This window comes from Pelodiscus sinensis, chromosome 14 (assembly GCF_049634645.1).
Source record: "Pelodiscus sinensis isolate JC-2024 chromosome 14, ASM4963464v1, whole genome shotgun sequence".
NCBI classification, from domain to species: domain Eukaryota; kingdom Metazoa; phylum Chordata; order Testudines; family Trionychidae; genus Pelodiscus; species Pelodiscus sinensis.
Window position 1 is genome coordinate 22,614,304 of NC_134724.1, and position 16,950 is coordinate 22,631,253.

Consider the following 16,950-nt stretch of genomic DNA (forward strand, 5'->3'; position numbering starts at 1 on the left):
GAAAAAATAATCTGGGAATTTTTCATCAGATTTGGAAAATTTTTAGCGCTGGCCTGGGAAAAGTCAGCAACACGATATTGAAACACGGGGCAGCTGGAGTTGAGAGCCACTTGGAGGGAGCAGCCTGTATTTTCAAGCGGGCTGGGGCTGCAGCGGGAAGGGAACCCCGCCTGCCTTGGGGTAAGACACTTAGGTAAACTCCTCCCAGCCAGTGCCTGCCTCTAGCACCCCAGACCTCCTGCATCCCAACTCCCTCCCCCAGATCACCATTCAAATCCTCTGCACCCCTTGCCCCAGGTAACAACTCCCTTCCAGAACCTGTACTCCTTACACTCCTACCCCAGGCCAGAATCCTCTCCTGCACCCACACTCCTGCCCTGACCCTACACCCCAATCCCCTGACCCAGGTTACAACCCCTTCTGGCACCCATACACCCTCTCAGATCCCACACCGTCTTCTGCACTCTAGTCCCTTACCCCGTGCACTCTTCTGCACCCAACCGCCGAACTAGACCCTGCACCTCCTCCACGGGAAAGTGTGGCTCTTGACCACTTACCAAAATCTTGGAGTAGCCCCCTACCAAAAATTATTGCCCACCCCTGCTATAAAGCAACAAATGATAGGTGTTTCTCAGGAGATTTTTCTGCCAGTCCTCCTCCCCACTGAATGTTTAGTGAATTGTCTCCTTAAAGTCTTTCTTTTACATCAGCTGTTTTTACTCACAATTCCACAAATGGTGAATTCGCACAATAAAAGCAGTATGAAATGTTTTTATGAGTTTGCAACAAATATTTATTTAACAAAATGGATGTCATCATCATAACTTCAAAACTTAGGTATATAGTACAAATTTATCAGTACTAGGTTTCCAAAATGAAATCAACATCAAAGGTAAGGCAGGATATTCTTTTGAGTTTTCATGCAAGAGCATATTCAAACGTTCCTTTATCCAGCCCCTCGACTTCATCTTCCCAAGTGGAAGAAGGCATGCTACTATAGGGGTCCAGTAAGATTTTGAAGCATCTAATAATAAGTAATCCCAAGAAAACACACAGAATCCCTACAAAGGCAAAGCCAGTTTTTTGCTCTAAAGTCAGTGAGAAGGCAGACACTTCGTTGACACTCATGCTGGCTGAAGCGTTGCTGCAATAGCTACTGCTCATCATTGGGTGTCACATCCTGGTGAGTCTTCAGGATTTTCACTTGTATTCCCTCTTTGCCTGTACACAAAAGTGAAGTCAGTTTGGTTACAGCCAAATGTGACACAGAGCTCTGAGCTACTACTATACCAAAAATGTTAAAAAACAAACTCCACGGGTGTCAATAGTGAAAGCACCCTTTTTTACACCCAGATCAGCCTGGAAATTCTGTCATTAGAAATTGGCAGCCCCTGAACAAAAGCTAGTTGGAGTTGCTAATCCTGACAATGACAATGAAAAACTGACAATTTACTTGCTAAAAGGGAAACTTGTGCTGGGGAGTTTGCACTGTCAGTATCTGAGTCCTTAATCTGGTGTAACACCCATGGACTTCAACCGGCATTTCATCTGACTAAAACTGGTGGATTGGGCACATGTATTTTAGCTGAGAACTAACTGCACTGAACCAAATGTAAGTATGAAAATGTCATGTTTATATAATATTGTTGGGCATTTATTTTGGGCTCCAATTCCACACAAATCCATTCATTTGCATGCCTAAAAATGCTTGTAAAATAACCTGCTGAATGTTTAAATTCTAACTCGGTATGTGTAAATGGTGCTATGTGCAAGCTGATAAGCTTGTGCAGTGGCATACTTGCTTTTCTTAATACGTGTCCCTGTGTGATTGTCACTCACTAGTTTATAAACTTTAGTAGAGTTTGGCTGGGGCCACAAACTGTTGAAATCTACATTCAGATTCACAGGCTGAGCCATGTGCCAGCTTCAAAGGGTACACAGTGGATATGTCCCCACCAAACTAAAATTAGAAATCCCTTCACCATTCGTGTATGTGGAAAGGTTAAAGGGAGAAGACAAGAATACAAATCTTATTCCTCCTTCAAAGCGTCATGTATAAGCACTACACCAAGGGCTCAATCCTTCATTCTTGGCATATTAAAAAAATCCACTGACTTCACTGGCAATTTGGGCAAGAGAGTGTAAGGAATAACCCTGTGTATTTTGGGCCCTTTTGCAAATTAGGTTTGTCCTTGCCTGAGTGTACTAGTCTGGGAAGGGCATGCAGGGAACCCTTTTTCCTTTCTAGTGCACTCACACTGGGGATAGCTCATGCCGGGATTTGTGCTCCCTTTGTATAGTGGGGAGGAGGGTGGGAGGGGGCTCTTTAGCCTTTGTTTTGATCATTAAAGGCTGCAAAACGGTGTGACCAAGTGGACTAGGGAACATAGCCAAGGCCCCACCATACACACAGACTGATGCCTTGAGTCTGAGGCTGGAGAGCACCCATTCCACCGTTTTAGAAGTGTAACCTTCCATAGGCATAATGTTCCTGCCATTTTCATTCAGCTGCCACACCCTCCTCATCAGCATTGCCACAACTCAGCAGACTTCAAGGTGTCAGAGCATTATAGGTAATCTGCAAAGCAGAAAGAAATTGGACTTTTGTCCCTTTTTGGGGGAGGGGAGGGGCTTCTTTATAATGGTAAATAAAGCCAAAGGGAATTTGCTTCTCTTCATAATATTTTTCCCTTTACATCTCTTCTTTAACTTAGTCCATAATAAGAAGTAAGGATACAACAAAAAGAAGGAAGGAAGGATAAAGTTAAAAACTCTGGGCCAGATTTTGTAGAGCTATTGACTTCCTTCAAACTAAGGATGTTAAATATCAGCTAACTGAATAGTCGAATAATCTCATGAATTCTTATCGGTTAGTCGACTATTCTATAGTCCCCCAGGGGTGGGGCCGGCAGCCACTGAGCTCCAGCCCCACTCCTGGGGAGCCGCCTGTCACCCTGTGTTGCTGCTTCTCTAGCCGAAGCAGCAACATGTGGTGCCAGGAGGGAGCTGGTCCATGAGGGGAGCCAGTTTAAAAACCAGCTCTCCTCGTCGACTGGCTGCCTGCCTCCCTGTGCTGTTGCCTCTGATACAGCAGCAGTCCCTGCCCAGAGGCGGGGAGAGGTCTGAGCTCCTGGACCCAGCACAAGCCAGAACTGAGACAGGCTGCCTAATACACGTTAAATGCAGAATTGCAGTGGGTTCAGGTCCCGGACCTGGCACAAGCTGGGACTGAGCCGGGCTGCTGGTCAGCCTGCTAAAAAATGTATGTGGGAGGGAGGAAATGTGTGTAGCCTATAGCATTAACCTATAAGCATTTTCTTATTGGTTAATTGGTTAATTGACTATACTATTACATCCCTACTTCAAACTCCACTGATTTATACCCATTGGGGATTTGGCTCTATCACCTGAGCCTGTTTTAAGGTTTGGAAAATGTTGGTTTAAGCACCATCTCTCCTCTCCCTGACTCCCAGTCCAAACCTCTGCACATTGTTCATTAGCAGCGTCATTGCTCTTACTTAGAGGCTTATTCATCACAGCTGAGCCATGAGACCTTCACTCATGTCAAGTGATGCCTTTCTCTGAGTCGTGCCATTGAAACAAATGGTACAACTTGTGGAGTGTGGTATGACTCAGTGAGTGACAAGGTGCCAACGTATGACCCATAGTCACCAAAAATAATGTCAATAACAATTGAATAATAATAATTGATATCTTTATGATGAAAAAATGTAATAGATGAAATCACTTGATGCACACATTTTCATGTGAGGCATATTTCCAGTGTTTCCAAAAGTTTTAACAGCTGCAGAGATTGGAAAGTGAAATCACAGAATTCTCAAACTGTTGCACAAATCAGTTATGTGTAACAGGCTCCAGACAGAAAAAGTTATCCTTCCAGGATCCCAAGGACACTTGGGAAATTAAAATTGAAAGGAGTATCCTGAGAAATTACTAAAGCAGGAAGACATAGTGCCAGAAAAAGTACAGTCCATAAAAGACACAAAAATCTGTGAGACAAATGATAGCCTTGACGCTGCAATTAGTTCAGCAGGAGGGAGACACGTATGGCTGTGTGAAGCACATAGAAATCAGTGGTCTGTGCTGAATTTCCCAGAGCCTTATATCAAGACTAAACTCCCAATCTTGCAGTCGGGCTAAATTTTCTCCCATTGGAATAAATGGAAGTTTTCCCTAAGAAATGAGCGCAGAAGGAGGTAAGACGTGCAGAAGATAAGATACAGCTTACAAACCAAACCTGGAAGGAACGCTATTTATTTTCATGAGCTGGAATGATCACATACTTCAGGAATGAAGAAGAGACATGTAAGACCTGTGTTAAATCACCAATCTGAGTGTTATTCCCTGAAACCTATGGCTTAATTAATCAGGTTAGATCAATATTTGGGCTGATTTCTCATGCAGACTAGGAAACAAGCATTGCTATTGGTCCTTGCATGCTTGCTTTACTAAACATTTGTTATTAGCCCACCCTGATATTATTGTATTTATTATTTGGTTCATCACTGGCAATTATGGCTTCAAATCTTCAGGCTAAAGAACAGAATTCTTGGTCCCAACCTGTGACAGTGGGGTGCAGTGGCTCTGAGGATGTCATTGGCTATATGGAGGAATAGTATACATTTCTTGTGAATTGGGCCTTGGGCCCCTCAATCCATGTTGTGTCTCTTTGCTGATCTCTGAGCTCTTCTCCCCATCCTGAGCAGAAGTGATGCAGTATTTCCACTGCCCACAGATCGGAGTGGAGAATTTGGCCCTAAATATGTACCATATAAAGGTAATATTTTACTTGTTTGGGATATGTTACATTATACATCTGCTTACAGATTAGCTACTGATGACTGCAGCCAACAGTTATGCATACGTAATGCCATCTGCTCAAATAGGTCTAAAATCATGAGCAAAAAGACCGTAACTGCTAAAAGGTCCTAATCTCACAAAGTAGGTAACCACTAAATCAGAGATTGGGGATTGTATTATAGGAACTAGAATTTGTAGGCTGTGTCTACACTGAGCCACTTATTCTGGAAAATCAGCCGCTTTTCCGGAATAAGCTGCGAGCTGTCTACACTGGCCCTTGAATTTCCAGAAAAGCAACGACGCTCTACTGTACAAAATCAGCCGCTATTCCGGAAAAACTATTCTGCTCCCGCTTGGGCATAAGTCCTTATTCCAGAACACTGTTCTGGAAAAGGGCCAGTGTAGACAGCGCAGTAGTCTTTTCCGGAAAAAAGCCCCGATCGCGAAAATGGCAATCGGGGCTCTTTTCCGGAAAAGCACGTCTACATTGGCCACAGACGCTTTTCCGGAAAAAGGGCTTTTCCGGAAAAGCAGCCTGCCAATGTAGACGCTCCTTTTCCGGAAAAACTGAAAACGGAATAGTATTCCATTTTAAGCATTTCTGGAAATTCATGCCAGTGTAGACACAGCCGTAGGGTCTATTTGTCAGGGGTTGCCACCAAACCTATCTCTATTGGTCCAGGTTTTAGTTGGTGTCCATGTAGTTTCACTCAACCACCTCTCAAAATCTCTCTAGATTCGGAGAGGCAAGGACTTCTGAATGGTCTGCTATAGTGGAAAAGGCCATTTGATGCCTCTTCAAGACCAGAAAAGGGGCTACTAAGAGCAAGGGGGAAGCAGAAGTGGTACAAATGTCTCATCCCAAAAGGCAGAAAAGGTAAGCAGAGGGTGAGGAAAAAGCTGGAGATTGCTGGACTAATGGTTCTAAAGAAGTCAAAAGAGAGTAGCGAGTACTATATAGAAGCTAGATGAATAGATACGTTGGAGTGCCTACATTTATTGTAACAGCATCTAACCATATTCATCAAATGTTTGTGGACCTGGACTGATATTTAAAGTTCCATTAGGCTCCAATCCTGATTATGGGCGGTTTGAGGGTTTCAATATGAACTTTTTGTGCAACCCTAGTTACCACTCTCACATTTCCAGACTTTAGAAAAAGAAAATGTCAACAGTAATTCCAGACATTCTTGGGAAAGGGTCTGAGAAGTATGACCACAGCCTTCATAGGTTGCTGATAACAATACTTCCTCAAGAATCTTCCTTTATCCTCAGGTTTTGTTGTAAAGATCACTGTGTAAGGGCCCAATCTTGTGAGGTGCTGAGTATACTAAAGTCCTACTGGAGTCCTCAGGAGTTGAGAGGACTCAGATCCTTGAATGATCAAGCTCTAGTTGACTGAAAATTCACATTACCCTATTCCAACCCATGTTAAAAAACTAATTGTTCATAATAAGTTTCAGGTGACCCAGTAAATCATGGTTTTCACATAATAGGAATAAAAAGTCGTTCCTGCTCTCATGGTACTCGTATGGTTATCATTCAGGAAGTCATGGAGATTGCACGGCTGAAGCAGTGAAGTAGTGGCCCAGTCATTCTTCAAATGGCCTGGATTCCAGATGAATACTTGTAAGAATTCTTAAAGTCATTTAGGTGCCTAAAGATGCTGAAAGATACTGAATGGGATTTTCATTAGCTCTTAGATACCTATATGCATCTTTATATATCAACATATCTTTCAAAACCTGGTTCTGGAGGAGTGGCACCTCAGAGTGGTACAACTGCTGTAGCAGGAATTTGAAGAAGATAGTGGAGGGAGAGGATTAGTGGCAGGTACATCTCAAAAAGTTCTTTCTCGTTTCCATGATTTAGGAAGTTTATCCGAACCATCTGAGATAACAACACTGGTCTGAAGGGCTCTGTGAGTGAAGAGCTACACTCATTTCAGTTAATATGCACACTGCATTCCTAAATCACTGTACGGAAGTCAGCCTCTTCTTCCCACCCTATACAGCTAGCAGGTCACAGTCCCAAACCTGGCATTCAAGAGAGTATTATGCAGGGGGCCCAGTGCCAGGCTACCCAGCCCTCTTTGGTAACACAAGGGTATAATTAGCCATTCTGAGAATTTAGTAAGATGTGGTGTGGCCTGCAGTATGTAATCACAGGGCGTACTGCACCTTCTTGGAGCAGAAGTAAATTCCATTCCACGCTGCAATCCCCTTTACCACCTCCACCTCTCAAATAGACAACGGATTGTAAAGACAGGATATGATTCCTAGTAAATTCACAGTACCTAAAACATCCATTTGGTGGTAGATCTTTTGCTCTGTAATGCACTGTTTATTCTTATGAGATAGGGATGTCTGGATAAGTGAGAAACAGAATAGGGGGGGAAACCCCAAGATTCGGTGTCAATGTAGTATATTTGTACCATAATGTATGGAGTATATGCAAGGCAACTGTTGATACACAGTTATACCTACAGCTTTTACTTCTGTGTGGCAGCCTTTTGCACCTGGATATTTATGTGTTTACACAAACATAGAATTCACTCTATATTTTACATCAAATGTCAAGGAGTGGTATTGAAACCTCCCTCCCCTTCCCCCCAATTTCTGCTAAAAACTGCCTGTTTTGTCTTACCCTAAGACAGGCTTCCTCGGAGAATATCCCTTAGCTGGCCATAATACCGGCATTATATGCATTATTTAAAGCAAATCTACAGCACAGGTAGAAAATCAATACAACAGCATAGCAAGCTCAATATATCCTGCAGAATTATAAGACAACACCAGCCAAAGATGTGCCCCCCCCCCGTTCCTTGTTTTGTAACTAGGTAGAGAAGAAGTAGCCTTATTGAATGAAAACCTCGCAATACAGACCCCGTTCTTCCGTATCCCTTGTCCCCATGCTGGTGAACTGCACAAGTTGCAGTGGCTCACTGGGTAGCGGTTGAGCCGATCCTCCCTTGTGGTCATAAACCAAGTGAGGCTCTGCGAGCTACACATCCCCAATAGCCCCCTCCAGGGGCGCTAGCGGTCATCTGTGGGCGTTTCTTCAGAGGGATGGACGCATGGCTCGGGGACTTCTCTCAAAGCACTTGGGTTAAGATGCGGATGGAAATTCTCAAACCGATTTAAAAAAAAGTAAAGAAAAAGAAAAAGCCTTTTCGGATAATTCAGCCCTGCTTCCCTCCAAACCCCCTTTGTATCTACTGTACTGAAGACGTATGGAAACTTCCTGCAAAATACTACGTGAGAGGCATCAGCAAATCTTTGCTGCACTCCCAGACAGGCGCTGCTGCAGCAACAGCGGCTGCCCAGCGCTTCCTCAGCTCGCCGAAGCCTGCAGCTACCTTCCCTCCTGAAACACAAGGTCCTGCTAACATGGCATCTAGGCACCGCACAGCGCCTCTGTTAGGGTGTCAGAGGGTCCTTATCTTGAAAGCAACAATGTCACAGAGAAGGCTGTTCTCAAGCCCGGCTTTCAAGCAGAGCAAGTGAAGGGGGCGGGGTGTTGAAATGACCTAGGTGTTTTGTGACTATTGGCATTAAATTGCATATTTCCAGAACAATGCAGGGCTCTGTCCTTTCAGTCTGTGTGGGACAGCTGTATTGTCTGTTAATTGAGCCCTCCGATGCTGTTTGTTTAAGTAATATTTTATTTATCAAGGGAAAGGTGCATCCCCATAGCTGTATCAATCCTCCTGATTCAGAGACAGAGTTAGCTGCTGCCCAATATCCAGACCTGTGAACTAACTGTCAAGCAATTTCTGAGGCAGCTGGTTTATAATCAGGGCATTGCTAAAATCCTAGCGGCATCAGTCCTGGATCTCCTGAGTGAGGGGGTATTAGCTATGGGGAGCACTGTTACTACTTTTGATCTCAACTACCATCTAGTCATTAATGAGAAAGCAAGAGTCATGTTAAATACCCCAGGCCCAAATCCAGCTCTTCTACAAGCAACTGGTGTGGCGTAAATGAGCAAGGTTTAGCCCATAACAGTCAACTAGTTTGTGTAAGGTATTTTATTTTGTATCTGTCTCCTGCATTGCCAGCATCCCTCCTCCCAGCAATTTTATAATAAATAATGATTAACAGTAATCATGCCCAGGAGCAGTTATTAGCGTTGAAGCCTATTTATCAAGTTTGTATCTAATTAGCATAAATCTATGTAAATATTAATTTAAAAAAAATAAGAATTCCACTTACCATATTAAAAGGTAGTATTAACATGCAGCTACCAGATGAAGAATTGTTTTTAAGTTGGATACATATATCAAATTAAAAACCTGTTCAAGCACATTTTAACTGATCATTCCATTTCTGTGCATTCCAGCAGCTAGCACTCCTATTGGAAATGCAGTGGATTTCAGTGGCACAGGACAGGTATAAAAGTAAGTATCAAGGCTGACAAAGTATGCAATACAGTGGCAAGTTGTACACCTTAGGAATGTGCTAAAGCATAAGGCTAAAGGCTAGAGACAGGACAAGTCCTGGTATAAATACCTATCTTGAAAGGGTTTTTTATTGCTTCAATAAAATAGTTTAAATATTTTTAAATAAATATGATAAATATTATTTGTAAAGTTATTTTCTGGAGAAATAGGGGGAAGGATTTTTTCCTGATGGATCTTAATATATTTATATAGTCATCTCTTTTTTCCTTGTTTGCATAGTACCAAGTACAACAAAGTCATAAGTCTTTGGGCACTCTCCTAATAGAAATGTTTACTACTACCACAACAAACCTGTGTCATTGCTCTCCTTTAATGGATCTTTATGATCACATCATAAATTATGTTTATTACTAAAATTGTTACATATATAAAGTTAATTTTAAAAGAGATTTTTATATGTAAAGACACTTAGCTCCTTTAAAATGGTAATATGACTCAAATGGACGGCGTTGCCTGGCTAGGAATGGGGGGGCAGGGCATGCCTGAGCCACTGGAGATAGCCTCTAAATGGATAGCTCCTGCCTCCTGCAGAGCCTTCAAGATCTATATTGTTCTAGCTGTGGAAGTGCAGTTCATTCACCCCTGCCTCCTCTTGGAATGATTTGGGGAAATCCTCGTGCTGTTTTCCTCTTATTCGAATAGATGCTGAAATGAATCATTTAAAATGATAGTAATTATGCTCTTCAAATGTATACTATTGCAGGCTTGAGTAGCCTGATCTCCTGCAACTGGTTCTTGAAACTGGTTCTTGTGGTTCTATTTCAAACACTTCCCTCCCTGCATTTTTATTTGTTTGACTTCCATTTTTCATGGACACCAAACTGGAGAAGCAGTGAGTAGCCAGCAGCGGAGAATCATAGAATCATAGAATAATAGGACTGGAAGGGACCTCGAGAGGTCATCGAGTCCAGCCCCCCACCCTCAAGGCAGGATCAAGCTCCGTCTACACCATCCCTGACAGATGTCTATCTAACCTGTTCTTAAATATCTCCAGAGAGGGAGATTCCACCAGTATGCATATGTCTACACAGTAGGGCTACAGTCGAATTAAACTACGCAACTTCAGCTACATCAATTGTGTAGCTTAAGTCGAAATAGCTTAACTTGGCTTTAAGTGCTGTTTACACTGCAAGAAGTCGAAGGAAAAACACTTCCTTCGACTTCCCTTACTCCTCGTGAAATGAGGGTTACTATGAGTTGGAGTAAGAAGTCTTCCAGCTTGACATTATTTTGAAATAAAGACTTGCAGTGTAGATGCGCACTATATTATTTCAGAATAATGTCAATTGTTCTAAAATAGTGCTGCTGTATAGATGTACCCTAGTAGGTCTGGTTTTTAAGACTCTCTGTACAGTCTAAGGTGGTGTACTTCAGAATGGAAAAACAATGAATGATGAAAAGAAATGAAACCATCATTCCCCCTGTGGTGAATTCTTGGAAGGCAAACTAGTTAACTCTGTGAGTGTCCTAGATACTTCAACAGATAGAACTTTCATCACTCTCTCATTTTCCATTTTTCATCAGGATTAATTTCTATGGAATTCAGCAATGGACTCCCCATTGACTTCATTTAGAGTTTGCACTGATTTGACCTTAGATTGCTTTCCAAAAGAGGATTAAGGGTATCTTGAAAATGCATCCCTTGAATAGGAATTGAGATTTTATAGTCATCTAGTAATTTCATATTTTTGATCTTTACAAATTTCATTAGACAAAATTAAGGCTGGTTAGGTGGTACAAGGCAAGTGGGGTGAGCATGAGTGGCAGGCTATATGCTGTCACTGTTTATTTTCAGACTTTTTAATGTTTAGGGCAGGAGTTCTCAAACTTGATTGCACTGTGACTCCCTCTGAGAACAAAAATTACTTCACGACCCCAGGATGGGGGAACTGAAGCCTGAGCCCCACTGCCCTGGGTGAGGTGCAGGCCTGGACTTAGGGCAAGGTGAACAAGGCGGTTGCCATGGGCCTCGTAACTTCAGGGTCCTGTGCTGACTGCCCTCCCAGCTAGTGCCCATCCAGGGAATGCGTCCACTATTCTGACTTTTTTGTGGAAGAGCAGACGCGCTCTTTCAGAAGCCCTGTCTTCCTCATTTCACGAGGAAGAAGGGCTCTTCCGAAAGAGGAGGTTTTTCCGAAATTTGGCCCAGTATGGATGGGTCAAATTTCTGAAAAGCCTCTTCTGAAAAACAATCGGAAAAAGTTATGCAAATTGCAAAAAAGTGGCAGTCTACACGTAGCCTTAGGCTCCCATCCTAGAGTTTTCAGGAAATCTATAGGAGGTGTGTGAGATATCAGTGGGAGTGGAAAATGGAAGAGAATGAATAGGTTGATGGAGAAATACTATCTGAAATGCTAAATTATGTATATCTAGTAATTGTTCATGTTTAATTTTTTAACAATGTTATACCACTCTACCTCACCCGGTTCCTCTCTGTGCCTCTCTTAATTCCCTTCACTTCTCCTCCATGCCCTTCAGGACACTGTACACCAAAATCTCAGATGATCCATTTCTGAGTAAGAAGTATAAGACAACAATGTTTTGGACACAGGAAAATTAATCTGGAATAGAATGAAATAAAAAAAAAAGATGTTCTAGATTTCAGGGCCCCTATCCAGCAAAGCACTTAGGCACATATGTAATTATACACATATGAGTAGTCAAATTGGTCTCAGTGAGACTTGTCATGTCTTAAACATTTTGCACGTTTTGCTGGAATGGGGCCTTGTGTGAAAATAATTTTTAAAACACCAGCAAACGGGGAGATCTTCCCCAACAACAAGCCATACACATTCCACCCCTCCACTCCTACCCAAAAAAAAGCCTGAGGCCTGGTCTGTCCAAAGAATTTGCTTTGGATTAGCTGTCTCCTGGGATGTGAAAAATCCACTCCTCTGAGGCTACGTCCACATTGCCGTTTTTGCTAGCAGTGAGTATGCAAATGAGTTGCAGATTAGCATATCACCATGCCTCATTTGCATAATTTATGCAAGGCATTTTTTGAGCAAAGGGCTTTTTCGGAAAAAAAGTAGTGTGGACATTTTCTTTTTGTGCAAAAAACCCTTTTCCCGCCAGATCCTTATGCTCCAAAAAAGGAGGTTTACCGATCTGTCAGGAAAAGAGTTTTTTTAATAGGGTGCAATGGAGTTGCGGGAAGATCATAGTCCTTCTTACCTTAGACTATCCAAACTTGTCTACACTACAAACTTTGGTATACACACAACATTATTCCTTCAGACGGGTAGGCGAGTTAGTCCGTACATGATAAACTTAAAAAACAACAAATAGTCTGGTAGCATTTTAAAGACTAACAAAACATGTAGATGGTATCACGAGCTTTCGTGGACACAGCCCATTTCTTTGTTGTTTTTTAAGTTTAACATTATTCCTGTATAGGAAAAGGAATTAGCTACACTGTGCATCAGTGTTATGGATTGTACTGATATATCTGTAAAAAATCACGTTTCTAACTAATATAGTTATACCAGTGCAAAATCTGTATATAGACCAGGCCAAAGGCATAACTGTCAAATCTGATGGCATGGTGCAGGAAAGATAGTAGAGCCAGTACAGCTCTCTCAACATGTGTACAAAGGTCTAAACCTCTATGTAGGAAGTATGCAAGAATCTTAGCTCCTACTAGAGCATATGGGCTAAAAAGCAGCAGAGGAATCTTCCTTTAGCCACGTTAAATCAATACACTAGGTTTGAGGTATAAACTCCCTTTTCCTGAACATTTGTTTAGATTACCCTGTGCAAAGCCTCAGGTTTCTATACTTGGTCCAATAATATAAAGGCGTGAATTACTCCCTTTCATCTCAGTGCAATGATAGCTCTAAAACATATTGACAACAATTTATAGACAACATTAATCAGTTCATTACTCATCATTATAGCAAAAACATCCAGCAATTGTGCAGCTTTTAGTAAAGCTTGAATAGCATGTTATCATTCACCCTAGGCAGAATGCACTCAGCCACACCTACCTAATTTTAGGCTTATGATGAGCCTGATGTACACTTAAAATGTAGGCCATCATAGCTATTGTGCTCAGGGGCATGAAATATCCACAACCCAAGCACTGTAGCTATGCCAGCTTAACCCCTGGAGCAGAAGCAACTAGGTTGAAGGCAGAATGCTTCTGTTGCGCTAGCTACCATTGCACAAGGAGGTTGTGTTCCTACAACAATGGGGGAAAAACCCTTCTGCCACTGTTGCCTGTCTACACTAAGGGGTTATGTGGACACAGCTACAGCTCCATAGCTATACTGCTGTAGTCCCTATAGTGTAGACATAGCTGGAACCTAGGCTTTTTAGTATCTCTCTTACATTTTCAAGATTTCCTCCAAAATCTCCATAATATTGTCAAGGCTGGTGGCATCATAGCCATGATAGTACAGGCCAAAAGAGAAGCCCACAAAGGAGTTAGATCTAGAATGGTCTAAAACAGTGGTCCCCAACGTGGTGCCCGCGGGCGCCATGGCGCCCACCAGGCCATTTCTGTGCTCCCGCCGAGTGATCGGGACTGGCCCTGCCCCCGGGCGTGTGGCACATGGACGCTGCCGGTGCCTGGGCGTGCGGTGTATGGGCATCCCCGCCTCTGGGCGCGTGGCACAGGAGTGGCACCGGCCCTGGGCATGCAGCGCATGGGCTGTTCTGGCCCTGGTCGTGTGGCGTATGGGTGGCTCCGCCCCTGGGCGCGCGGCACAGGATCGGCGCCGGCCCCGGGAGTGCGGCGCATGGGTGGCGCCGGCACTGGGCACGTGGCGTATGGGTGGTCCCACCCCCAGGTGCCCAGTGCATGAGTGGCCCCGCCCCCGGGCGCCTGGCAGCCCCGAAAGGTTGGGGACCACTGGTCTAAAATAATTTGCCATAGGGCATATAATATTCTCCCTCATTTAAAAGATACTGAGATATCAGATTGATAGTTGCTTTTTAAATTTCTAAGTTAAATCCAAAATCATTTAATGTTAATATTTTTCAAATGATATGGGGAAAGTAGGATTAAATGGATTGGGAAAGGGAGTCAAATCAGCCTATGCTGAAAGGAATATCTTTCAGTTTGAAAGCTGATATGTACCTATTGCCAGTGTGAGACTGGATTGGGTCTTTTGGTTATAGATCTTTGGGGTATTGACTGTATCTTCTTATATGTCTGGAAAATGCTGTGCAGAGTTTTATTATGTAGATTTAATAATGTCCATCCAGAAGCTTTGAATATCCTCAAAAAAATTAAACTTTCAATAACAATAAGAACCATCCAGCAGCATAAATACCAGTGAGTGAGATAAACAGCACTCTATCTTCATGTGTAGCAAGTGATAATGCTAACCATAGAAAAATATAGAGAAGAGCCTGGAGAAAAATACACTTTCTGTTGTCTATGAGCTTAGAGCAGATAGTTTGGTGGTAGTGTCACAATTAGACATGGAGAAATCCATTCTTGCATTGAGGCCACTGAAAGGCCCCTTTGGGGAATACATGTGAAATAGGGTCCCCCACACAACAACAAAGTTAGTACAGTATAGCTGGTTCTTTGCTATCCTCATCAGGAATCCTCACCTCAAGAGATTTGCAAGGAAAGTGGTGAGGGTGTTCTTTTGCCAGGGCCATTTCTTTTAGAATTACTCATAGGGAAATAGTTGCTACCAGGGCAAAAACTAAGGAAGCCTTTGGGGATGATGTGACCTGTATAAGGATGTGGTGGCATGTGTGGAAGTCAAAAGCATTGCTTGGAAGCCCTGTAAGTGGGGAGATATGTTATCCCTGTGCTGTGCATAGCACCAATGGTGGGATGAATTTGGTCCACAGAGTTGAGAAACCAAACAGTGGTACAGATATGTGGAACCTCCCTAAGGCTGGAGATAAGTTAGTGGAAAAAAGCACAATTAAAAGTACAGGACAAAGCTTATTTTTAAGAGGCTATGTATGACCTGCAGGATGTTATTTGTTGTATAGACTTACCCACAGGGCCGGCTTTAGGCTGATTCAACTGATTCCCCTGAATCGGACCCTGCGCCTAAGAGGGCCACATGCCCTAAAGCTGGAAGTGTGCTGGCGTGCCGGGCACGCTGCAGGAGGGGGTGCCAGCCCCGGAGAAGGAGGGTGGCGGCTTCCCTGCGCTGCCGGAGGGGTGAGTTGAGCGCAGGGGTTTCCCTGCGCTGCGGGAGGGGGGGTTGGCCCTGGGGTTTGGTGGGAAGGCGGGACATGACTCTGCTCTGTAGCTGGGAATTTAAAGAGGCTGTGACTCTTTTTTTATGTGCGGTGGTTTTTTTTGTGTTTTGTTTTGTTTTTCACTCAACAAAAAAATCCTGGCTGCCGGGGCCCTGTCAAAACTGTTCGAATTGGGCCCCGCACTTCCTAAAGCCGGCCCTGCTTATCCATTTGTATTTGGTTTATGGTCTTTTACTGACAATTGTTTCGAAAGCTAGGTGGATAATTTTGGAGGGAGGGAGAAACATTTCAGACTGAGTGATAGCTATTGGACAGTTAGGCTGTGTCTAGATTGCATCCCTTTTTTGTAAAAGGGATGCAAATTAGACATATCGCAATTGCAAATGAAGCGGGGATTTAAATCTCCCCCGCTTCATTAGCATAAAAATGGCTGCCGCTTTTTTCCAGCTCGGAGCTATGCCGGAAAAAAGCGCCAGTCTAGACGCAGATCTTTCGGAAAATAAAGCCTTTTCCGAAAGATCCCTTATCCCTCATTTTTAAGAGGCTATGACCTGCAGGATGTTATTTGTTGTATAGACTTACCCACAGGGCCGGCTTTAGGCTGATTCGACTGATTCCCCTGATTCCTCATTTAAGAGGGATAAGGGATCTTTCGGAAAAGGCTTTATTTTCTGAAAGATCCGCGTCTAGACTGGCGCTTTTTTCTGGCAAAGCTCCGAGCCGGAAAAAAGCGGCAGCCATTTTTATGCTAATGAAGCAGGGGAGATTTAAATCCCTGCTTCATTTGCAATTGCGATATGTCTAATTTGCATCCCTTTTACGAAAAAGGGATGCAGTCTAGACACAGCCTTAGTGCTGAGTGCAGATAGTTTTGGTGTAATCCTAGGTACATTTAATGGAACAATTAAGTGGTGAAAACTAATTATGTTTTTTGGCGGTGAAGTGGTATGAGTGTCAAGTGACTGAAAATATAGCAATGGGAGTTTTGGGGGTAGGCTTGTAAGAACATAAGAAAAGCCAAAAGCCCATCTATCCCAATATCCTGTCTTCCAACAGTGGCCAGTGCCAGGTGCCCCAGAGGGAATGAACAGAACAGGCAATCATCAAGTGACCCCTCTCCAGCTTCCACCCATTCCCAGCTTCCACAGAGGCTAGGGACACAATCCCTGCCCATCCTGGCTAACAGCTTCGTGAATTTATCAAGCTATTTGTTGAACCCTGTTATAGTTTTGGACTTAAGAACCGAGGAGAGAGCGGGGGTTATTGGCTATTTCAAGGTGGGACGGTTTATTGGGGGATCTAGGTGAGGCTGGGGGCGTTGCTGAACATTTATGGCTGCAGAGAGGATTTTTTGGGCGGAAAGGGTCTCAGGGTAGTTAGAATTGGCAGCAGGTCCGCGGGGGGGACGGGACAGGGCGGGCGTATGCGGGAGGAGCGCTGGGAAATGTCTTGTGGGAAGGGGTACTCTCAACACAGGAGCTGGAAGCGGCTGT

The 16,950-nt window shown here is 43.4% G+C and overlaps 1 protein-coding gene across 1 annotated transcript; it reads right to left on the minus strand.

The window, feature by feature from the left end:
* Nucleotides 1-775: 775 nt before the first annotated feature.
* On the minus strand, nucleotides 776-8,349 carry CTXN2 (cortexin 2). The gene is made up of 2 exons (XM_006135068.4): nucleotides 7,707-8,349; nucleotides 776-1,221 (listed from the first exon to the last, which is right to left on the minus strand). The coding sequence occupies exon 2, from the start codon at nucleotides 1,165-1,167 to the stop codon at nucleotides 919-921; it is 249 nt and encodes an 82-aa protein (XP_006135130.1). The 5' UTR covers nucleotides 1,168-1,221; nucleotides 7,707-8,349; the 3' UTR covers nucleotides 776-918.
* Nucleotides 8,350-16,950: the final 8,601 nt, after the last annotated feature.